This window comes from Panthera pardus, unplaced genomic scaffold, assembly GCF_024362965.1.
Source record: "Panthera pardus isolate Hobbes unplaced genomic scaffold, ASM2436296v1 HiC_scaffold_12, whole genome shotgun sequence".
Taxonomy (NCBI): Eukaryota; Metazoa; Chordata; class Mammalia; order Carnivora; family Felidae; genus Panthera; species Panthera pardus.
Genome location: NW_026526677.1, coordinates 71,613,030 through 71,638,288, shown reverse-complemented (window position 1 = coordinate 71,638,288; position 25,259 = coordinate 71,613,030). Strand labels below are relative to the sequence as shown.

Sequence of the window (25,259 nt, the reverse complement as noted above, 5' to 3'; positions counted from 1 at the left end):
ATCTACTACTACCATTTGTATTAATTCTCTCTGTTAAAATAACTGGCATTGTTTGTTTTCTCTCATTGAGTGCTGACCGATACACAACACACACATACATGCATGCGTGCACACATCCGTATCATTTTTTGATAATAAACTATAGAAAGTAAAGTTTATCTTGGCTAATTGGTCAGGGGTTAAATATTTTTTTATATACAAAGTTAAGAAAAACCTAGTCAGTAACTAGAGTATTCTTTGAAGACGGAAGACATAGGAGAGTGTCAGAAATGCTTGATGTGTACTTAGATTTCACGCATTTTACAGAAGAAAACATGTATTCACATATTCAAACTGTTCCAAACATACTTATAAGTTTTCTAACAGAAACACACATCGTTTTTAAATCAAAATTGAGATTGCGTACCTGAGTTGCACTAGCAAAATTTCCAGTGCTTGCTTGGTAGCCACATGGCAGACCTCAATTGTTAGCTTGCTTGTTCACATTGCATCCTGATGATACAATAATCTGTAGATGTAATCTTTTTCTTTTTCTTTTCTTTTTTTTTTTTTTTGAGAAAGAGAGCGAGCTAGCAGGGGAGGGATAGAGAGTTTCTTAAGCAAGCTCCACGCCCACCGTGGAGCCCAATGTGGGGATGGATCTCACCACCATGTGATCATGACCCAAGGCAAAATCGAGAGTCAGATGTTTAACTGGGCCACTGAGGCGCCCCGATGTAATGTTTGAACCATATGTGGCAGTTGCATGGCACCAAAGATCAGAACACACATGAAATACCACTATTCAAGAGGATTTCCATTATTGTTCCGTGTTCTGCCTCTGCATATCCCCACAAGACTGACTGAGAAGGGAAGCAGACTCTTCCAAGTCAATCCTGCAGTAGGATTAGGGCAGCACAAGAGTTCTTCCGATGGAACATGGGACCCCCACAGCACTTGTGCCTTTCTTTATCTTTTCAGTTCTGAGCTCTGACACTTACTCGTGAACTTGAGTGTTAGGTTTACACCACTCCTAGTTAGCAGTTCCTCTGATATCAATTCTGTTTCAGCATCTGACCACACTTTTCTGTCTTAGATATTATTTCAGTCTCTTTCTGGACCCATTCCTCACTCCTGATGCTTTACTCTGAGGTTTTTTCATTACTTCCAATGTGACACTTAACCACTAACTCTAGCATTGCCTTCCCTTTGTGGCTGAGAAGAGAGGAAAAAATTGACTTGTCATCAATTGGCTCTGCTTTCTGCTTAAAAGGTAAAAACTTCACAAGAGAATATCATTCCCAATTTAACAATAATAGGTCATAATTTAAAAATTATATTTGTGCCTCATCAGAGAGCTAGCATCACAACAAAACCAGGCAAACTGACAGCAATGGGTGACAAGACATGCTGAGGAGAGACAGGAAATGTGAGCTGTTTCAGCTCACCACAATGTGATTGGAAGGGGTAAAAGCCATAGAGTTGGGTAAGGAGGAAACAGCTGAAATGTTAACAGATTGATGAAGCTTCATGTGAGCTATGGAACAGTTTCTAATTCCTGAGAATGCAAGACACAAGGAGAATATATGACCAGTTATGAGCCTCTCCTGGATGCCTTTGGGAGGCAGAAGAAAGGACATGTTGGACCTGCTTAGGACCCATCTGTGTTCTGGGCTACAAGAGCACAGGATGTTAACTGGCTGCTGGGGAGGGATAGGCAGAAAATTTGCTCAGGTCTCAGATCCTTCTTTGATTTGAGGAAATGACATCAGCTGCTGGGACATGGGAGAAATGGCACCTCTACCCGGGTCCCTGCCTTGTTGCCAGGAAGAGTGTCTGCCTCTGGGAGAAGAGTAAGAACTCTGCCTCCAAACTCCATGCTATGTTAACATGAGGCAAAACCCCAGAAGATGAATCTTGAAGCCTGTACGGCTGTCTTTTTTCTTGTTGAGATTAAAGGGTTTTGCTGCTTCTTTTCATGAGTGAAAAGCACTCTTCTCAAACACTTTTCTTCTTTTAATAAATATACGTAACTTTCTCCTGATAGATTGCTTCGTATAAGGATCCAGCTACAGAAAACTCCTTTTATTACTGCCATTTTGACTTCTTGAATTTAGTAATATGTCTTTCCTGAGTTTCCAAGAGATTCTCATCCTCATTGTTATTTGTAGATCATTGTGACATTTTGTACTTGACAATAGTTATCTTGGGTCTTCTTGACTCCAGGCGAGAAATAACATTTATATTGTACATCCTTGGTTTTCTCTGTTCTCTGCTTTGCCAATCCTACAGGCAGAAATTTTGTTTTGATATTTCCAGAAACCCTTGTATCATCTAAAGTAACTTAATAAAACAAAGCCATATGACAAAAAGACATTTTATGAATAATTTGACAAATGAGGTTCTCAAGATAGCATTTACTGCAAATATTTTATACATCAGTTGTCATCCTGATTAGTTTTTCCTTTGGAAAAAATATGGGATACTATCCCCTGGGGAATCATCTTTTAGGCTTGAAGCCATATATATTCTTTCATAATTTACCTTTTAAAGCATTTCAATGTGCTTCACATTTGATGCTTCCCCCCTCCCTCTGTTCCTCAGCAAATTTCTCTTAAATTATAAATTCAGTCATGGATCTCTTATTGCTTAAAAAAAAACACATTCCCAAACATTCTTTTTCTGAATTCTTCTTTTCAAACAATTTGCTGTCCTATTTTATTTATTTATTTATTTTTATTTATTTTAAAAAAAATTTTTTTAACGTTTTATTTTTTTTTGAGACGGGGAGAGACAGAGCATAAACAGGGGAGGGTCAGAGAGAGGGAGACACAGAATATGAAACAGGCTCCAGGCTCTGAGCTGTCAGCACAGAGCCTGACACGGGGCTCGAACTCACGGACCGCGAGATCATGACCTGAGCCGAAGTCGGCCGCTTAACTGACTGAGCCACCCAGGCACCCCTAGCTGTCCTATTTTATTTTGTCATCACATTATTAAAAGCTTGGTCTAATGTGACATTTTCAGTTTCTGTTCTGTTTCCATTCTACTACAGTTTGAGTCTCATCCTCACCAGCTGTTATGAGCTGAGTTATACAACCCTGCTCCCCTTTGTACATCGAAGGCCTAACCCCCAGCACCTTAGGATGTGACTGTGCTTGGTGAAAGGGTCTTTAAAGAGGAAACTCAGTTAAAATGAGATCATTAGGTCCTCCAAAACGACTGGTGTCCTTTCTATAAGAAGAGGAAATTAGGACACAGACGTGGAGAGAGAAGGCTATATGAAGATGCTGGGAGAAGATAGACATGTACAGGCCAAGGAGACAGAAACTAACCTGGCCAATACCTTGATCTCAGACTTCTAGCCTTCAGAATTGTGAGAAAATAAACTTCTCTTCTACTATGACACTGTGGTACTATGTCATGGCAGCCTCAGCAAACCAATACATCCCCCTTACAGGGAATGTTTCTGATGTGATTACAGTGTCCTCCTCGTTGGTATGATGGTAGAACTTAAAGATAGGGATTTTCAAGTAAGATGAACAAAATTTTTTAAATTAAAATCTTTTTTAAGTCAATTAGTAGCTCTGAAACTTCAGGTAAATATTTAGTCTTTCTGAGCCCTAGTTTCCAAACTTCTAAAAATGGGATGATAGAGGTGCCTGGGTGGCTCAGTCAGTTAAGCTTCCAACTTTGGCTCAGGTCATGATCTTGCAGTTTGTGAGTTCAAGCCCTGTGTCGGGCTCTGTGTTGACAGCTCAGAGCCTAGAGCCTGTTACATATTCTGTGTCTCCCTCTCTCTCTGCCCCTCCCCACTTGTGCTCTTTTTCTCTCTCTCTCTTGCTCTCTCTCTCTCAAAAATAAACATTAAAAAAATTTTAAGTAAAGCAATAAAAAGGGGATAATAAATATTTATTTTAAGCATTAAGAAAGATAGTATAAATGGAAATGGCTTGCAGAGTATTGAGCAGATGTTAATGAAACTTATGTTCTAGTTTTTACCCATTGTCCAACTAGCATGTTTCTTTAATTCAGCAGACTCCTACTATATTGAATGACATATGTTTAAGATAATTTATTTAATATTTTTTTGAACCTTCCACAAACTCTTCCTTTCCCACTTAAGAGTCAGCCCCTACCCCATTTAGAGTTGATGACCTCCCGTCACATTTCACTGAGAAAATGGAAGTAATTGAATCAGAAGACCCTAACTTTTCCAACATCGAGTTTACAAATACACACACATCTACATTCTATTTTTTTGTGCCCATTCAGGCATAAAGGAAGACCCATCCCTACCCATTGCAGAAGACCTCAAATCTCAAGGACCTTGCTCTGGTAGATTTTCCCTTTCACTAACATGTGTCTTTCTTTGTAACTTTTCATTTCCAGTAGCATACAAAAATTCTTTAATGTCCTCTCTCTCAAAAAAAAAAAGTTTCAATTTCTCCTTTGATCCCATACCCCCTTCCTGCTTTCCGCCTCTCTTCTCTCTGCTCCATTTCTTGTAAAAACCTTCAAAAGAGTTGTATAGAGCCCACTTAATCTGGCTCCTGATGTTCCCATTCTACTGAAACTGTTGTTCTCAGAGTCACAACTACCCCCATGTTTTTAGACCCAATATGTTCTTTCTCTCCCCTCTATATTAACGTCTTAAGAACACTAGATACATTTCTTTATGTCCTCATTTTTGCCTACATGGCTTTGGTGACTTATTGTCCTTGTTTCTTTCCTCCCTCATTGGCCAGTGATTCTCATCCTCCTTTGCTGACTCATCAGTATCCATTCATCCTTTCAATAGGGATTGCCAGACTGCAGCTTTTCTTCTGTATTTATACTGAGAACCTGGTGTTTATACTGAGAACCCTGCACTCCCATGATGTGAAATAATGCCTATTTGCTAAAGATTACCAAATATATGTCTGCAACCCTTTTCTTTATTTTGAGTTCCATCCTCCAAGATCCAACAGACTACTTGGCAGCCTCTCTTGGATATCTCATCACCATATCCAGAAGGGACCTTAATATATCCAAAAGAGCACTCTTGACTCCATTTTCTTTACTAATTTCATTACTTGCCTCATCTTTTCTACTTCAGCAATGGTCCTGTTGTTGTCCTAATGCTCCTAATTCTAAGAGTCATCCTTGATTCCACCTTTTTTTTTTCTTTTTAGCATTGGCTATATTTATATTGTCACCTAGTCCATTGACACATCCTGTTGGTTTTGCCTCTGAAATACATGTGGACTCAGTCTTATTCCCAAAAGCTCCATCATCACCCATCTGGTTGAAATCACTATCGCCTCCCATTTGGACTAGTGCAATACAGTAATTCATGTCCCTACTAAAGTTCTGGTCCCAACAATCCATTTGTCACAGCAGTCAGGATAACTTGTGAAAATTCCAGTCTTCTTAAAATTATTTCAGTACTCTGATGAAATCATTTAAAGTCTCTTCTAAGAAGAGAGGCCACTCTTCTTAGGCCTCTGCTGACATCTGGGGATCTCTTTACCCTCATCTTGCACCAGGTTCCCTTTGTTTACCATCTTTCCCTTTGCTGGTGTCCCTGAGAGAAGCCAAGTTCTTTTTTGCCATAGGCCCTTTGAATTTGTTCCCACTTACTAAAATATTTTCCCCAAAGAATTTTCTGGCTGATTCCTCATGAGACCAGCGTAAAGCTATAGGTAATTTCCTCAGAGAAGCCAGCCTATCTAAATTGGAAACTTTCCAAGTAATTCTTTATAAAATACATATTGTATATCACATTATAGTGCTTAATTGAATTTTGTGCTTATTTCGCTATTTCCTGGTTTACTTGTGTTTCCCCCCCCCACTACAATGTGAACATCTTAATGGCAAGTACCTTGTCTATCTTGTAATTTTGTGCTAGGAACTTTCATACACACTTATAAAAATATCATATTAATTATCAAAGCTATAACTTCAGATAGCTACTAATATTAGCAGAATTTTATGAGAAAAGGAGGGCTTAGGGGACAATAAGCAGCTTGCCAGGAATCATGGAGCTAGATGGAGCAGACTTGGTATTCAAAATGAGGCATATCTGATGCCAAAATCTGTGATCTTAATCTATGATTTATTGCCTCCTAGTCTCCTGATTCCTGGGATTTTGACTTTTTTTTATTGTTGTGCTCTTCCCTTGGAACTAATATTTGGTGCTGTTTTAGCCATTCTGACCTTTGGCTCTCTAAATAGTTATGGTAAGGACCTTCCTATACTCACGCTGTTTCTGCCTTCCTTGGTTAAATATCCCCCTGTCATGTTAAAAATTCCATTCTATCTCTGGGACCTCCTGCTTTGCACCACAAGATCTTGAAATACTTTTCCCCTACTTTGCAGAAAACCGTGTCCTTGAGTGGGTCACCATCTCTGGTCCCTGGTTTCCTTGTTTGTAAAGCCAGGGGTTTGGATTGATCTGGGCATTCTGTTTCAGGTTTAAAAATTCAGCAAAAATGATGACAACTCATGTCTCTTCATCCTTTTTCATTTGGTATTTTTAAGTTATCAATACTTTAAGCAATTTAATTCCCCTAGTACTAAAACAAATTAATTCCATAAAGAGTTGGGAGATGTCCCACATTGTAGGAGGAACATTCTTTAGGTTATGATAGTACATGGCTTCTTCATCAGCTAATAGGGTGCAATTCAATTCCCTTAGATTAATATTTTACTCCACCACAAAATGTTATTAATAGCCCAGCAGATGGCTGCCTGCCTTAGGATGATCAGCTGTACAACATTTTAGTAACTATTTACTGAATATGTCCTATGTGCCAGGGTCTGTGTTAGGTGCTAGACTCTGTGCTGGAGGCTAGAGATGCTCAGTAGACAGACCCTGTCTTCAAGGAGCTCAAGATTTATTGGGAGAGATAGACAAACCTACAAATTGTCTAACCAAAGCAGACTGATATAAAAGCTCAACTGAACAACAAGAGCAGCAACAAAATCAACTGTGGGAACATGGGTGAGTGCAATTATGATGTTATAACTGCTCCTTGTTCTAGGAAATTAGTTCTCCCGCTTCAGAAAACAAACAGTGAACATTTTAAAAGCTGGTCACAATCCAGCAATATGAAAAGATACTAAGAAAAAGCCAGGTCCTCCTCTGCCATCCCATCTGATTCCCAGAGCACACTTCGAGACATTTCTCTGGCTTCTGAACTCACCTCCTTCTATAACCCTGGGATTTCTGCTTTTCTGAGCAAGCTTCTGCCTTGCAATCACCAGCAGGCAAGCAATCTGCTGTTCATTCCCAAAGCTCCAGGGACCTGCCTTCTGCCTGGACTCTTTCTAGGCTGCCAAGTTGGCAAGGCACTTGGTTTGTGGGCATGTGGATCAGGGCAGTCTTCTCAGCAGGATGGCCCAGGGGATGCTTGGGGAGCAGCGTGGAGGGGAAGCCTCAGCAGGAAATACAGCCAGCAAGTCTCTCCAAAAGATGTAATTAATCTGTGGCTGCGTTGTGAGGCAGGCTTGCCATCCCTGGAGTGTTCTGCTTCACTTTTGTATCTAGCTGGGATTCCCATGCGCTCAAGAGACAGGTGACAGGAGAACCGATAGGTGTTACCAACACAGGGGAACACATGGATAATAGTGAGTAAATAACAAAAGCACTGTGCAAGCTTTTTAAAAAGTTCCTTATACTCTTTTTACAACAACTAGGTGTTAATATGTATAATATGTTATAGTTTTTAAAGTGTAAACTGATATTCCTATGAGGAAGGTAGTATTATTACTGCCATTTTACAAGAGGATAATGAGGCTGGGAGAGGTTGGGCAACCTTCCCAAGGTCACACAAGTATCGCAAAGCAGAGCCAGGATGTGCTCATCAGCCTCTGACTCTAGATGTCATGGTTCTTCCACTTGAGGCTTTGTTTCCATGCTTAGAATGTAGGAACTAGACCTTGAGCTCCCCGAGGGTGGGTGTCCCGTCCTGCCTTCTCCATCTACACCTCACTTAGTTCCTGAGTCAGTGCCTGCCCAGTCAGGTTGATTGAGAAGAGCTCCACCCACATCAGAGGAAGGTTTAAGATTCAGTTAAAATTGGGGTGCCTGGGTGGCACAGTAGGTTTAGCTTCCAACTCTTGATCCTGGCTTGGGTCATGATCTCACCGTTCATGAGTTTGAGCTCTGCATCGGGTTCTACGAGCTTTTAGCATTCTGTCTCTCCCTCTCTCTGCCCTTCCCCCACTTGTGCTCTGTCTGTCTCTCTCAAAATAAATAAATAAACTTAAAAAAAGACAGAATTTGTTAAAAAACTGTTGGCTAATCTTCTGGGAACTCTAAATGGCAAGCCTCCCCACTCCATTTTTTTTTAAGTTTATTTATTTATTTTGAGAGTGAGAGAGAGAGAGCATGAGCAGAGAGGGGCAGAGAGACAGGGAGAGAGAGAATCCCAAACAGGCTCTGCACTGTGGAGCCCGATGCAGGGCTCAAACCCACGAACCATGAGATCATGACCTGAGCCAAAATCAAGAGTCAGATGCTTAACCGACTGAGCCACCCAGGTACCCCTCCCTACTCCATTTTTGACCCTGTGTTTGTTCCCCTTCACATCCCCTACATGCTGCTGCTCCCCACCTCTCTCTAGTTTGAGCTTGCTAAGTCTCTTTTTTACCAACTTGTTCTTGGAATCATCTCCTGCTACACCAGCCATGCTTCTCAACTAGTGATCAAAATAAGCACCTATTCTGGCAGCTCCTGTTCCTCTGTTGAGCGAAGAGTATATATTCTTTCTCTCTATATACATTTCTTCTGCTAACTCTCTAAATTCTTTATGAAGAAGCATATAGAACAGGTTAAGAACATCGGTTCATATCCTGACAGATTACGTCTGTGCTTCAAGTCTGTAAGGAACTAAGTGTAAGGTAAGGATGATAATGGCATTTAAATGGTAGGATTGGTCAAAGTGTTAAACAAATCAATCCATGTGATGTACTTAACACTTTGTGCACAGCAAACACACTTAGCTGTGTTTTTAGTATTTTCTGTGTTTTTTACCTATCGTTTCTTTCCTAAAGTGTTTCTTGAATCTCATGCTTCTATGTCTTTCTTGTTTTGGTCCCTATGAATTGAATGTTTTTACTACCAAAATTCCACAAGTCAAAATACTACTCATTCTTCATCAAGCCACCAAGTCAGAAGAGTATTCCAAACAAGGGAATCTAACAGGTGTTCACTGAATATCCACTCTGTGCCAGGCATGGTCCAACGGTGCCACAGACCCAGGGGCTGAAGAGGACAGCTCTTGTGGTCCTCGCATTTTGGTGCTCTTTTCTTATCTTGCACACACCCTAGCCTATGAAACTACTATTTACTAAACAGGTTACATTTTGTTTTATGTTACTTAGTTATTTGCATAACTGGACTGGGAAGCATTAGGTGGAGAGGAGTTGTTCTCAATGACTACTGCATCCTTTTGGCCTAATGTAGCACACAAAACCAAAAGGGTACTTATTTTTGAATGAACAGATGAATGAAAGCATGCACATGGAAATGTGCTTGCTTTTTTTTTTTTTTTTTTGTCTATGTGAGTCCTTGAGTGAAGGAGAAGGAAATATTTCTAAAGCTCCTTTTCTATTGCACTGACATTTATCCACAGGGCACCATCCGGCACCAAAGCTCCTCTCCCTTCCCAAGGAAACTATAAGCATGAAAGCTCCTGATTCCATTGCTTAAACATCAGCTTTGCTTGATGGGTGTTGGTTTAAAGTTTCAAATCCCTCTATTTTTGGCATGCCCCTAATCTGATATCCTTAGAGAAAAAGAATATATAACACTCCAAAATATTCTTTCTTTTAGCATAATCGCTCAACTCTCTCTTCTTGCCAGAAAGATTTTGTTTTTGTTTTTGTTTTTTAAACAAACCTGAGAACAGCTAGGGTCCCTTGTCAGACCTTATTCTGAATGGCAGAGAAAAAAAATTAATTATGAATTGGACTTGTTTGTCAGTTACTTACTAATCATAACTGAAGCATGATTAAATTGTCTCTAAGAAACCCATGAAAGCTCTGTAATTGTGCTAATGCATTCTATTATTATTTCTTGAATTAAAGAAAAAAGCATCTAGAGTATAGTAAAGTCCAGAATGGACCTTGGAGCTTTATGGCAATCCATTCTTTTTACAGATAAGAATACCGAGGAACAAGAAAGTAAACACACTGATGCCAGGAACAAAAGACTGAATAAAAAAGGCTAAAAACAACTTCTGGAGTGCCTGGGTAGCTCAATCTGTTGGGCTGCTAACTTCAGCTCAGGTCATGATCTTACAGCTTGTGAGTTCAAGCCCCACGTCAACCCCTGTTTGAGCCCCTATTCCAGCAGTTTGTGCTGACAGCTCAGAGTCTGGAGCCTGCTTCAGATTGTGTCTCCTACCCTCTCTGCCCCTTCTCCACTCATGCTCTGTCTCTCTCTCTGTCTCAAAAGTAAGTAAACATTAACAATAATAACAACAAAAGAACTTCTAAAGTGAAAAGCATACTATTAAAACTTAAAAGATAATTTTAAAAAGCAGGAGATATTTGTAATGTTTATGACAAAAGGGCTAACTTTTAAAAATATTATGAAAAATCTATACAATTTACTAATAAAATGCAGAACAATCCTCTCCCAATATAAAATGGCAAAACATGTAAAGAGATTTTAGGGAAAAAATCTATAATATGTGTAGGAAATAGAGAAATTCAAATGGATACATTTCTACTCTTCAGAGTAGCAGAGGCCAAGAAGACTGATGACATCTCATGCAGGTGAGGGGGGAGGGTGGTGGAAATATTTTCATTCTCTATTTTTGGGAAATAGGAATAGATTTGCATGTACAGATGTGGAAATATATCTAAGATTATTAAGTAGGAAAAAAGTGCAGAATTATGTGCAGATACAATTCTTTGTATATCAGAATGGTGGAATGAAGCTTCTCTTAATTTGTTAATTTGTTCCTTTTTGTACTTGTCTGAATTTTCTAAATGGCAGAATAGATATAGCTAATTTCCCCTAATCTGCTCCTTATATTATCTTTTTTTCTTCGATTTAAGAGAAAACAAAAATAAAAGTAAAATATTTCAATATAGTTTTATTTATTTATTTATTCATTTATTCATTTATTTATTTTAAATATATGAAATTTATTGTCAAATTGGTTTCCATACAACACCCAGTGCTCATCCCAACAGGTGCCCTCCTCCATGCCCATCACCCACCCTCCCCTCCCTCCCACCCCCATCAACCCTCAGATTGTTCTCAGTTTTTAAGAGTCTCTTATGCTTTGGCTCTCAATATAGTTTTTAAAAGAAGTCTTTCAAAGAAGCCAAGAATAGGTCAGGGCCCTCAAATCTGATGTTAATCTTGCTGCTACTTTTTGGAAACTGTTCTCCAGCCTGGCTAAATAAAGTTTCTTCAACATGATTTCCTGTATCTTATGATTTACCAATTTTGCTACCTAAGTATGACGTACATTTCCTTACCTTCCTTGTCATAGCTTTAATTTCTCCTAATCTTCAAGAATAAATCAAAGGATAGCCTTTTTGAAGAAAGCATCTACTTTTCAAGGCTCTTCCTCTGTGGAATCATATATCTCTCAGACTTCTTTTATAGGCTCCACTACATTGCTATGATTATTAAGTTTTTCCTGCCCTGTTTGAAAGACTGTAAGTACCCGGAGGTCAGGATTTTTATTCATTTCAACAAATAAAACAGGCATTATGGCTGGCATGGTATATGGAATGTAGTAAAAATTTAAAATGTTTGATGAACGAATTATCTTTGAATGATCATGATTTATCCTCAATCTAAGAGCAATCAGAAGGACACTTATGTTTCAAATATCCAAGGAATTGCCCATCGTGGTGAAGAACCTGTTTCTATAGTAAGACTACATTAACTCTCAACTGTGTCCTTTACCAGCTATATAATCTGCGTTCTGTATATTAAATCCATATATATACACACACACACACACATATATATATGTGTGTGTGTGTGTATATATGTATGTGTGTTTATATATATATGTATATATATATATATATATACATATATATATATATATATAATCTATAAAGTAGGGACAATATTAGAACCTGTGTTACAGACTTGTTGTGAACTGAATGAAATAGAACTTACAAAGAGTTTAGAGTAGTGCCTTGAATACAGTAAAAACCAAATGTATATTATCTTTTAAAACTGTAATATTAAATCCATTCTCTGATTTTTTTTAAGTGATGGAATTGGAATTACCTTAAGTCTTTATTTTTCCAACATTGGCACATTTTTTTTAAAGTTTACTTATTTATTGGGGCGCTTGGGTGGCTTAGTCTGTTGAGTGTCTGACTTTGACTTAGGTTATGATCTCATGGTTTATGAGGTCGAGCCCTGTGTCAGGCTCTGTGCTGACAGCTCAGAGCCTGGAGCCTGTTTTGGATTCCCTGTCTCCCTCTCTTTTTGCCCCATCCTCCGCTCATGCTGTGTCTCTCTGTGCCTCTCAAAAATGAATAAACATTAAAAAAAAATGTTTTTAAAAATAAATAAATAAAAGTTTATTTATTTATTTTGAGAGAGAGAGAGCATGAGCAGAAGAGGGGCAGAGGGAGAGGGAGAGAGAGAATCCCAAGCAGTCTCTGCACTGACAGAGCAGAGACTCAAATCCACGAACCACAAGAACATGACCTGAACCTAAGTCAGGAGTTGTATGCTTAACCGACAGAGCTACCCAGGTGCCCCGACACTGGCACATTTTGATGACAGACTGCTTGGCCACTGGAATCTCATGAGTTTCTCTTCACATGAGGTTTGAGGCTTCTTTCCATGTTTTAGATGGCAAACTTACATTTTCTTCTTCCGTGTATACTTGTCATTTGTGACTGATTTCAATGAGACAGGAATTGTGCTCCTGATCCTTGACTATTCATTCTTGTTGTGTGGGCTTGCCACCCTTCAGGGCTCACCTCTTCTACCATCCTTTTATGTAACTTTCTAAGAATGTCTCCCATAATTGTGCATGAATAAGGACGTACTATAGTTGTTTACTGGTTTATATTTCCCACTACACTATGCTTTTTCAGCCCAGCGATCCTGTCTCATTATTGTTTCCTCAGTGCCTAGAACCAGGTCTAATGGTCTTGAAACATGCTAAAATTTAAGACCTATTTATAGCATTAAATGATGATTACATTTTGCTTTTTAAGGCTTGTAAAACAAATTCCTTCAGTTAAAATGGCTTCTCTGTAGTCCCTTTTGTAGCTGTGGCAAATGTGGCATGCTAAGTTTGTTCTCAATAGTTTGTTCATTTGATAGAAATTAATTATATACTGGCTAGTAATATGATCGACAAAACACTCTGAAAAAAACAAATATAATACAAGGCATGGGTCTGACTATTAACTAGTTCACAAAGCACAAATGAGTAACAACATAATCAAGAACGATATAAATGATGTGTTTAAAATAAAGGGTAAAGAGAGAACATGATGTGAGTTAATAGATGGAAGCAGTGGTGTGCTGGTCATTTAACAACCAGCTCTCAATATAAAAGCCTCAATTTGTAGCATTTGCCAATTTCATGGTATAACTACTCCTACCATGGCTAGTTTCAGACTTAGCTTGAGGTCACTAAAGCAAAGTTGGGAAAAGATGTGCATATTAGATCTTGCTAGCCAGTGTGGGCTGGCTCCAAGACACTCTGGAGGGGAGAGATGGTTACAGACAGGAATGGTCTGGGTAGACTTTATGGAGGAGGTAAAAGTTGTAACTAGTCTTGAAGATTGTATAAAAATTAGGTAACTGAAGGAAAATATGTTCCAGGTTTGAAGAACGGTGTAGACAATGCATAGAGGCAGGAAAGAATGTGGAATATTTGGGCAAATATACTCAGCACATAGTAGGTAGCCAATAAATATATTTGTGAATAGTTGAATGGCAGTGAATCAACCATCTGATTGAGAAGAGACTTGAGAGGAAAACTCAGGTGTTACAATATTCTGTGGCAATCCACAGGTGTCTATCCTTCATGATGGTGCTTTTTCTTCTTTCTCCCTCTCCAGAATCTTCATCAGCTTAGCTCTGTGGGCTGAATGAGAAACTACTTTGCCATTTTCTTCTTCTTTTCTTCTTCTTCTTCTTCTTCTTCTTCTTCTTCTTCTTCTTCTTCTTCTTTTTATTATTATTATTATTATTATTATTATTATTATTAGAGAGGGGCGGGGCAGACAGAGAGAGAAAGAGAATCCACGCTGTCAGCACAGAGTCTGACACGGGGCTTGACCTCACAATCCTGGGATCATGACCTGAGCTAAAATCAAGAGTCAGACACTCAACCAACTGAGCCACTCAGGTGCCCCTATTTGCTTATTATTTTTAAGTTATTTTAATAACTATACAGATATCTAATAACAAGGATTAGCAGAGAATTCTAAGAGGACAGAAAATTTTAAATTTTAATTTTCAGGATGGCAAAATGGCCTAAAAGCCATATATCTGCATAATGGCCTTATCTATGTTAAGCAAACATGCCTTCAGACACTGAATTCAATTATAGTATTTTCTATAAATACAGATATAAGCAAGCTAGCCACAGATCAACTGTTTTTTAACTGTTTTCTCGTATATAAATGTAGAATTCTGTGGTTTGTCAGGGGTCAGCAAACTTTTTCTGTAAAGGGCCAGAAACTAAATATTTTCCATTTTGTGGGTCATATGGCCACAGTCACAACTACTCAATTCTGTCCTTGTAGCATGAAAGCAGCCATAGACAATATAAATGAATGATGTGGTAAATCCTTAAATACAAATAAGGCAGGAGACAGATTTGGCCTATAATCCATAGTTTGCTGATTTCTTGCCTAGTGGATCAATGTGTCTAGGAAATCTAGAATTCTTTAACTTCAATGGACACTAAAGATCAAAAAATGCCCAAAATTCACAAGGACAATATGATATAAAAATGACTTCATAAAAAGAGTTCAATATATCTTTTCTGGTAAGATGTTTTTCTAAGTGTTCTTCTTCCTTCTTTCTATATGGGTATAGGTAGTTATGATATATTGATATCAAAATTTTGGTGCTTATGCACTTACTTAAAAACTGATTTCAAATAAAACTTGACTGGGGATATTACTTAATTCCTATAATATTAGAGTAGTCACAAAGGCAATAAAAATATGCCTAATAATCTTCCAGGCTAGTGGTCATTTTTAAAAAATGTTTTCTTTATTTTTGAGAGAGAGAGAGACAGAGTATAAGCGGAGAAGGGCAGAGAGAGAGGGAGACACAGAATCCGAAGCAGGCCCCAGCCTCTGAGCTGTCAGCACAGAGCCTGATGTGGGGCTCCAACCCATGCACCATAAGATCATGACCTGAGCCTAAGTGGGAAGCTTAACTGACTGAGGTGTGCAGGCACCCATAGTGGTCACTTTTTTAACTGTTATTATGTCCATACTCCTGGGAAAATGAGTGGGTTAGAAATGGTGATAATATAGCAAAACATCTAATTTTCAGTTTCAGTTTCTTTAAGACAGGAAAAATAGAACTTGTTATATTTAACAAAGAGAAGGAAAGTATTACCTTAATGGCAGGTATAAATCTGTGCCCTTTATTCATTGGCTGTTGTGAGAAAATTACCTGAGAGGGGACCAAAAAAAAAAAAAAAAAAGAGTCCTATATTCATCTGTCATGGTTCAGTGCTTTATTTCCTCCTCTCTTCTTGAAGAATTCCAGAAACAGAAAGCTGACCTTCATCTATGTACTTTCTCTTCTGCTATCATCACCTGTGATTAAATCTAAAATCTTTATGGATAAGGTATTGCACATGTAATGGAAGAGGGTTATTAAGGGTGCAGAAGGCTCCAGGAGAATTAAATCACATTAAAGAAGATGGGTGAGCCATAGTGCATCATGTCTGGAGAATTAATCATATAATGCTCAGACCAAGGTTGAGATCAAAAACTCTATCTGTTTCTATGTGAGGGTCTGAGGTTGGAAAAGAAGAAGTAACAATAATACCGCCAGAGAGAAAAAATATATATATTGAAGAGAAATGTAGCATATTTGTGTCCTGCCCAGATGGCCTTAGATCCCTTGTGCCAGCCTTGTGTGCCCACCTCTCTGCTTTTACATGCTTTCCTCCTAACCAGAGGACCGTGCAACCTTCAGAAGACTGCCCTTGGGTACTGGAGCCATATAGCCTGTCTGGAATGGACTAGTGCCTGGGACCTTTACAACTGCTACCTCAGGGAAACCTGTAACCAATGACTATTTGATATGGTAATGCAAAAACTTAGTTTTCTTGTGTTAAGGCAGGACAAGTTAGGGTGTGCTTTACACTATCAAAATCTGGCTGAGTCTGGGATTTCAACTGACATTATACTCTCATTTGGCTTTTTTCCCTTTCTTATCCTGCTTTACCCACACCTGTACTGGTTTCTCTTCAATAAAACACTTAAATGAAAACATTTGCATCCAACTCCTTACGTTAGGGTCTTTTTGTGTGAGAATCCGATCTGAGACAACAAAGTACCATAATTTCTTAGTTTTTATATAATAGCTAAAGTCCTACTACATTTAATACCAATAAGCACATAATTTGTGAAAAAGTGTCAACCAACCTGTCAACAAATGCATGGTGAAGAAGAAAAATGGGATCATTGGCAGATCCCTGTACCTGAGACATCGTTCCATTCATATAGATGTGCAAGGCATTGTGCATGCTGCTTTGAGAGGCATCTGCTATCCCAGTAAGTGGACTAGCAAATCCTGTTGGTAAAAAGAAAATTGAAAAGAAAAAATCAGTTGGCCCTGGTAGTTGAAAATCTCAGTGATTATCTCATTTAGTTTACAACTACATTTGAGAGCTTAATTCAAAGTAATAAAATTCATGCTGTAGTAGGATTCTTTACATTTAATAAATCTTGGTGGAATTGAAGGGTATTAATCTGGGGACAGTGGACTGATTAACCAGATGGACTAGGTGGAGCCAGTTGTATGCCCTCCTGATACTTCTGCTTATTATTTCTCCTCTGGATACTGAAGAGTAGTAAGAACTTTTTATAATAATCAGCATGGTCACTTTCACTTAGAGCAGGTCATTCCAGCTTGTTACGTGTCTCCTTGCTTTCCAGTTCTGGAGGTTACTTTTAATTTTGGTTTCTGGTTCCAGAGGAAACATGAAATGTGTGACCTTCTGCATCACAGTATGGGGGACATCATCAGGTCATCCGTGTGCTAGATTTTGCAAACTACCCATTTCAAAGTTGATCAAGACTCCATTAAATGGTTCCCTTCATTGCATCAGAAATGCAACAGTGGGAATATAATAAGTGGGAATATAATAAGGATGAGAGATATTATTTTCGGAATATTAACTGTGCTAAATGCTTTTGGCAGCATATATCCGCCAACCTTTATAGCAACTCTGCCAATTACAAATTATTTTCCCCATTGGAAAGAAGAGAAAACTGAGCCTCAGTGAAGTTGAATTTTCCTAGGCTACACAGGCACTGGTAGAGTTGGGATTTTAACCTATATCAGTTAAGATATAGATCTTCTAGATCTGAGCTCTTGTTATTTTGTGTTCTCTCTCCTACAGCACCTGGGAAGAGCAAGATATTTTAGAGTCCATGCAGACAAAACATAAAACATAAATAAAACTCAGATTCAGAACCATACAAAGAAGTTAATTTATCAAAGTTAAATTGTAAAATAGCAACCTATTTGGGGCAATATGGCTAAGGGCATATTATTAAATTTCAGAATTTAGAAATATCAAACAAACAGAAACTGTCATATGATGATGATGATGGTGGTGGTGGTGGTGGTGGTGGTGGTGGTAAAGGTAGATATACACAGTGGAGGCACTATGATTTGGGCAGGGGAGTTCTAGCTAATTTTGTGCATCTAGGTTTATTTTCTTGTCAAACTCTTCATTTTTTAAAGTTTATTTATTTTGAGGGAGGGAGGGAGAGAGAGAGAGAGAGAGAGAGAGAGAGAAAGAAAACATTAGCAGGGGAAGGACAGAAAGAGAGAGAGAATACCAAGCAGGCTCTACACTGCCAGCTCAGAGCCCAAGGAGGGACTCAAATTCACGAACCACAAGATCATGACCTGAGTGGAAATCAAGTCAGATGCTTAACTAATGAACCACCCAGGTGCCCAAACCTCTTCATTTTTAAAGGTGCAACCCTTGACTTTCACATTCACTGCTTTTTGCTCTTCCACCACTGTGGCTCACAGTATTTCTGCGCCTCATTTTGTGACTTTTTTCTTTTCTTTTGAGCTTTTTGTACTCATTCTCAGAGACCATCCTGAGCCCTGCACTCACTGGAAGCTTAGCCTAAGAACATACACTTCCATCCCCTCTTGTCTGTGAAACTTTTATGATTATATACATTATGTGTGTGTGTGTGTGTGTGTGTGTGTGTGTGTGTGTGTGTGTATCCTTTACTATATGCAGGGATTTTTCTAAGAGCTTGACATGACAAATTTCTTATACTCTTTAGAGTGATCCTACAAATTAGGTATCTTTATCATCTCCATTACATAGACTTGAAAAAAAAGGGGCTTAGAGAAGTAAAGTAACTTGTGTACAGTTAAAAAATAAATAAGAGAAATTAAAGTTGGGACACAAGCTTGTTTTATTCTAGAGCTTAGGCTCTTGAATGTATCTTATGTAGCAATAAATTACATATCATGGAGGACAAACTTCTGTAGATCAATAGTCTTTAAGCTATTATCCTTGAGAAGCACCAAATGAAAGTTTTAAAAACACATTTTATATATGCTCTCACATATTTTTAAGTAGATTCCAGATTATTTTAATCATAATTGTAAATACTTTCAGAGGTTATAACTTCAGAGATATTGCAAATAGCACAAATTTAAAACTAAAAAATTAGTACCACTTTTTAAAAATACATCCATCTTATTCACTATCATCCATGTCAAAAATACCTAAACAAACTCCATTATCACCTGAAAATTTATGAGGTTTTCTTTTTTGACTTCATATCATATTTTTGTTCTACTTTCCCTTAGAAACATACTAAATGTTATATAAGTTATGCTTGATTTAAAGAAAAAACTTTTTTGCAATTAAAATAGGTATACAATTAAAATTGTCTTTAAAAATTTCATGTAAGCATTAATCTAAAATGGGTTAAGTGGCGCCTGGGTGGCTCAGTCAGTTAAGCAGCCGACTTTGGCTCAGGTCATGATCTCGCGGTCTGTGAGTTCGAGCCCCGCGTCAGGCTCTGTGCTGACAGCTCAGAGCCTGGAGCCTGTTTCAGATTCTGTGTCTCCCTCTCTCTGACCCTCCCTCGTTCATGCTCTGTCTCTCTCTGTCTCAAAAATAAATAAACATTAAAAATAAAAATAAATAAAATAAAATGGGTTAATTTATCATTAAACATTTTAGCCATAGCAACCTATCAGAATCACATAAATATATTAAACTGCTTTATAAAATATTAAATATAAAAAAGTAAAATTTTAGTGAAAGTTTATTTCTTAATAATATTGGTGAAAGATCATTAATTAAAAGTTGATTCAGCTATCCATGGATTAATACCCCAAAGGATAAAGCTTAGCATAAATTCTATTCTAAATTTCAGAAACTAAATATAGGTCCTGAGAAAACTTTGTTCTCAAAAATAACTACATGGAAACAAGAGTTTTTAGCATAACTTCACTTAATTATTTTAACTCTATTTTAGTTATATGCCAAAAATGACACACTGATCCATCATCAAATAATCTGATCCATCAACTGTAACTCAACCAAGAATTCTTTCATGAAAGCAATCTTATAAATTATGAATTTATTTACAAATCACTCAACTTGCAAGACATTTGCTACCTAGTCATTAAAGTCATGCCCTTTAGCAACACTGGCACCAATATTTTGAATTTTCTATCTGTTTGACACCCTGTAAATTTTTACCCCTTCTGATAATGTGTTCTGTTGAGTACGGATTCAGGATGTGTGAGAAAAAGGTTTTTCTTGTGACAAGTAGGAAAAAGGATTGTATATGGGGCAGAGGCAAAGGAGAACCTTCAGGAGCCTTTCCATTTAAGATTGATTTTAGAACAATGTTCTTTGGAGGAGGACCTGGAAATAAATTTGCTTAACACTCTCTGTAACATGTACCCTGTAGAAAGTCTTAGTGAACCTGCAGTAGTGTGTCTATCCCATTTGAATATACTACTATAGAGAAAAGATTGTTAGAATTATGCAAACCCAGCTTTAAATTCTATATTTCTTACCAAAAGTATGACCTTTGTCAAGTTAAATTTTTTTTGAGACAGTTTCTTCATTGGTAAGAGAGGGAATAATTAATGCCTATCTGGATTCTAATGAGGAATAATTCTGTAGCAGGTGTGAAGCTTCTAGTATAGAATCTGGCACAAATGAATGCTTCCTGAGTAGTACCTGTCACTTCTATCAGTTCATTGCATTTGAACAATGGGTGGTCATCATGAGAGGACTGGCCAAGAATATGGGGGTACTCCCCCTGCAGGAAAGTCTCTTTTGCCACAACTCCCCACCATCAGGACCCATCCCAGCACCCGACACCTCTCCCCTTCCTAAACTCCTTTGCTCTACAGAAACCTGACTGCTGCTTGCCTTTATCCAACATTAGAGTGATCTTAGAAAGTAGGATTGAGCCCAGCATCCCCCTACACCGCCATCTTCCTCACAATGAATGGATAAAGAAATTGTGGTTTATATACACAATAGAATACTACTTGGCAATAAGAAAGAATGAAATATAGCCTTTTGTAGCAACATGGATGGAACTGGAAAGAGTTATGCTAAGTGAATTAAGTCATACAGAGAAAGACAGATACCATATGTTTTCACTCTTATGTGGATCCTGAGAAACTTAACAGAAGACCATGGGGGAGGGGAAGGAAAAAAAAAGTTAGAGAGGGAGGGAGGCAAACCATAAGAGACTCTTAAAAACAGAATAAACTGAGGGTTGATGGGGAATGGGAGGGAGGGAAGGGTGGGTGATGGGCATTGAGGAGGGCACCTGTTGGAAGGAGCACTGGGTGTTGTATGGAAACCAATTTGACAATAAATTTCACATTAAAAAAAAAAAAGAAAGTAGGATTGCCATTCTAACAGTGTTCTCAGTGAGGCTTGTGTTTCTTTACTTGCTTCTTTGGCTAATTTTCCAGATACTGAATCTGGGAAAGCCTCCAAAGTTATTCAGAAAGGACATCTGAATAAGAAGCATATGGAATTTGTCAGAATATTGTGATACATGCTCAGAAAGAGTTCAAAGATACAGACTGAGCAAATATCTGACCTCCTGTGACAGGTACTCGATTATTAATATAGATCATCTTACTATATTAACTCTTAAATGAACTGTGTACATCTTGTCTCTTGAAATAGACTAGAAATGCCTTATACGTAGGAACCAAATCTTTTGCTTTGATTTTCCACAAAGACAGAGACTCTCACATCTTTGTATTTAAAAGAAAACCAGATATAAAATATGTTTCAATCCTTCACTTATACCATTCTATAGAGATTGGGAATAAGAAACATACATTTCTCTCCATCAAATCTTAAGGGACCATCAGAAAGCTCTACTCTGCTGCTTGTTAAGAGACAAAACAGAGAAAAATGTCATGGATGTGAATACTATGAAATTTTGAATAAATGATTTTCTATTTTACTTCTTCACACAATTCGTTATTTTGTCAGTAAATCACCTTGGAAAAATAAGAAAGGATTATACCAATATCAATAGATTCTCTTGCTGAGATTTTAATTCTCTTTTGGAAGAGCAAGTCAAAGAGGAAATTCTAGGCACCAAACAATAACAATTTATACTTGAAGCTTTTGAAATATCTTTTACATAGGTGATCTCATTTGAACCCCAGGGTGACCTGTTATTATAAATAACATCATTGTCCCAATTTACAGATGAGAAATCAAGTTTATAGAAGTTACACGTCTATTAGTTAACACACCTACATTCAAGCTAGTAATTGAGGGAATCGAGGAAGCGAATATAGCTCTTCAAACCTGTGGTTTGTTTTTTTTTTTCCTCTACACTGCGGTTGGGTTGTATCTGTGCTGACTTGATACACCTTGGAAGCCTCTTTTTACTATGGACTACAAAATGAATTTATGAGCTTGCTGTTTCCATCTACTAAGAGCAAGGTGCAGGAGGTGTCACTGTTTCACTCTTGTCCAAGGATCCCCCATGATGGGAAGTCTAATAAGTCAGCAGGGACCTTGTTAGCAGTCACAGATGCCAAAATGGCTCAAAGTTCTTTGTGAAGGGCAGTGACGGTTGCCCAAATTACTCTGTGTTAAGCCTTCAAAACTGCGTGTTGTGTTCCTACGGGAAATTAATAAACACAGTTTCTGGCTGATCATAACAGTACGAAACTTCAGCTTGTCAATCCATGATTTTTCTCTTTCGTTTCCTCCTCGAAAGTACTCTGGAGACTTTTTCTGTTTGTTTGTTTTTGACTGAAGCCTATCTCTGACCCCTGGAGATTCAGATTTAATTGGTATAGAGTGGGGGCTCAGGCACTTGGAGTTTTACAACACCCAAGTGATTCTAATGCGCAACCAGGGTTGAAATTCGCTGGTTTAGGCTAAATTGCTTTCCATCCTCTAAACTTGAGCTCACAATTTAAAAACTTTACCTGTGAATATATTATTCTCTTCACTTGAAATTTTCTCCTCCTATATCCTGACAGTCCAAAAATGCTTCTGCCTTTGAAATCCTACACCACACACTTCTGACTTAAAATATTTTCATGCTGATAAGTTCTTCAACACGTACGCTTGAAAATGATGTTTAAAAAAGTCTAGCAATTACTATGTGGCAGGCACTGGATGGACGTTTTTACATGTATCTAATTTAATTCTGATGCTTCTTTCTAGGAACCTGGGTTATAGATGTTACACTTTATCATGTCTGGTAGATTTTGATATGTGAGAAAGTACGTAGTTAAATCTTCAGAACAGAGTACCTTTATTTGATTTAATTTCATTTTAAGTGCATCTCAAATCTGTTTTAATATTTCTTAGAGTTTCAGTGATATAATCAGAGAAAAGAAAGCAGAACGATAGAAAAATGTACATCAGGGCATGTGAAGATTGAAGCGACATGACTGTTATGCCCCCCTGGCTATATTTCCCCTAATTACTCTCCTAATATGCAACTTAATTCAGGAGCTATAAAGTGCATAGCCTCACGAGGTTACACACAATGATGTTAGGGGGTAGTAATTGATGGCTGAGTACTTTTAAAAGGCTTGTAATTTAAATTACTTGTAGCAGAAATATAATATTGCAGATCAAAAAAAGATCTTGGCTCTAAGCAAGTCCCTAGATACAATGGAAGCATTAACTTTCAATCCAATTTCAGGTCTCAAATAAAGTACTAGCTCTACAGCCATAAATGTAATTAATTAGCATTTATGTTTATTAGAAAATACTTTTAATTCCTCCAACAACAGTGAATGCAGCAATGTAACATATAATTATTAGATGATAGTTAAGTTCACAAATGCTTGACAATTTCTGTGGTTCTCCAAAATACAGTCCCAGAGCCAGCAGCATCACCTATAAATTTGTCAGAATTGCAAATCCTCTAGCCATACCAGAGAACTATTGAATCAGAAAGTCAGTGGGTTTCACCATTTGTGTCAAAACAAGTCTTTCAGGTAATTCTAATGCACACCAAAGTTTGAGAACCACTGCTCTAATTATTTGCATCGTTTGCACAAAGACAATGGTGGATACTTAGTCATAGTCATCTCCATAAACTCAATAAAGGAGAGCAGGAGAATTATTTCATGTGTCATCACTTTAAATTGTTTGTTACTTTAAATATCAGACTAATTTCTCCTGTTAGGAACCTCAATGTGTGTGTGTGTGTGTGTGTGTGTGTGTGTGTGTGTGTGTGTGTTTTACGTGTACATGAACATATGTAATCATTTTCTTTACATGCATGTTACACATATGCAGCATATATATAATTCATACCATCCAGTGATTTTTTTCAGCATTTCTCAGATCTTATCTCTACTTTATGAACACATCCATAGAATGATCTTACACATCAATTGTCCATTTATTCATTTAAAATTTGTCTGAAACTTATTTTAAGGTAAAATTTTACAATGGCTTTCTATATTCTAGGTCTATATCCTATATCCTGGAAAGACTCAGGAATAGTGAACCAGACAGCAGAGCCATTTAGTTCGCTGAATTATACAAACTGAAACAAAGAACTTTATAGACAAGGTGTTATTCAAGCTGTGTTCTTGTCCCTGTTCTTCACTTATGACTGAATTGGTAGTGCTTGGTGTATTTGGCGTATTTTCTTGGGTGTGCTAAAACTTTGTTAGTATATTAATGCTAATGCTAACTATTTTTGAAGCAAAGCTATGGGAACCAACCATCCTAGTCCCTGTTTGCCCCAGGTTGTTCTTGGTTTAGCACTGAAAAGCCTGTGTCATATGTAGGACCAGCTTCATAAGCATTCAGCTGAGTGTTCCCCGCCCAAAGCTGCCTGTACTTGGTTTAATGCTCTGCTGTTGCTATCTTGAAATTCTTAATATTTTTTGAACAAGGTATTCCATATTTACATTTTGCATTGGGCTTTGCAAGTTATATAGCTAATCCTTGTCCTGGATGCGACAAGGACCCCATAATCCTAGGCAAACAGAGATGGTTAGTCACCCTGCTAAAGTTCTATATAACATTCTGTCATGACAGGCTTCATTTGATAGTGCAATTCTATAAAATACAAGTCAAATGATTTAACTGTGTCCTTTATCTTATTAATGCTTTGCTTTTTAATTAGGCAAGATCATTTAATGGTATTTTCATATGCAAGTTACTAATTCCCTATATATCTATAATTTTCTGTAATGAATATTTTAACATATTTGTGTTATATTTTATAGTTTGCAAAACACTTTCAGGCACATATTCTCATATATCATTCCCAGTAGTCTGCTAGCAAAGATTAATAGACAGATCTTGGAGGTGAAATGGGGCACGGGGGCAGAATACGCTGTTTTGTAGCATTTGTCAATTTTCATGGTGTAAATATTCCGATGATTGTTAGTTTCAAGGTACTGACTTGATGTCTTTGAATAAGAATGGAGAAAAAAAATGCTGTCAGCTCTCATAGCTGGTAAGAGCTCCAACACGTTACTGGATGTTCCTCAAATAAGGGAGATAGAATAGGGGTCACCATACTTATAGTGCAAATGCAGAGGTTGTGGAATCTGT

The 25,259-nt window shown here is 37.7% G+C and overlaps 1 protein-coding gene across 2 annotated transcripts in view; it reads right to left on the bottom strand.

Moving 5' to 3' along the window:
- The window catches only part of TYR (tyrosinase), a 106,115-nt gene that overhangs the window by 42,082 nt on the left and 38,774 nt on the right, over window positions 1-25,259 (bottom strand). For both annotated transcript variants that reach the window (XM_019450049.2, XM_019450048.2), the window contains exon 3: window positions 16,594-16,741. In XM_019450049.2, the coding sequence (XP_019305594.2) occupies window positions 16,594-16,741 (148 nt within the window). The remainder of the gene's footprint in view (window positions 1-16,593; window positions 16,742-25,259) is intronic.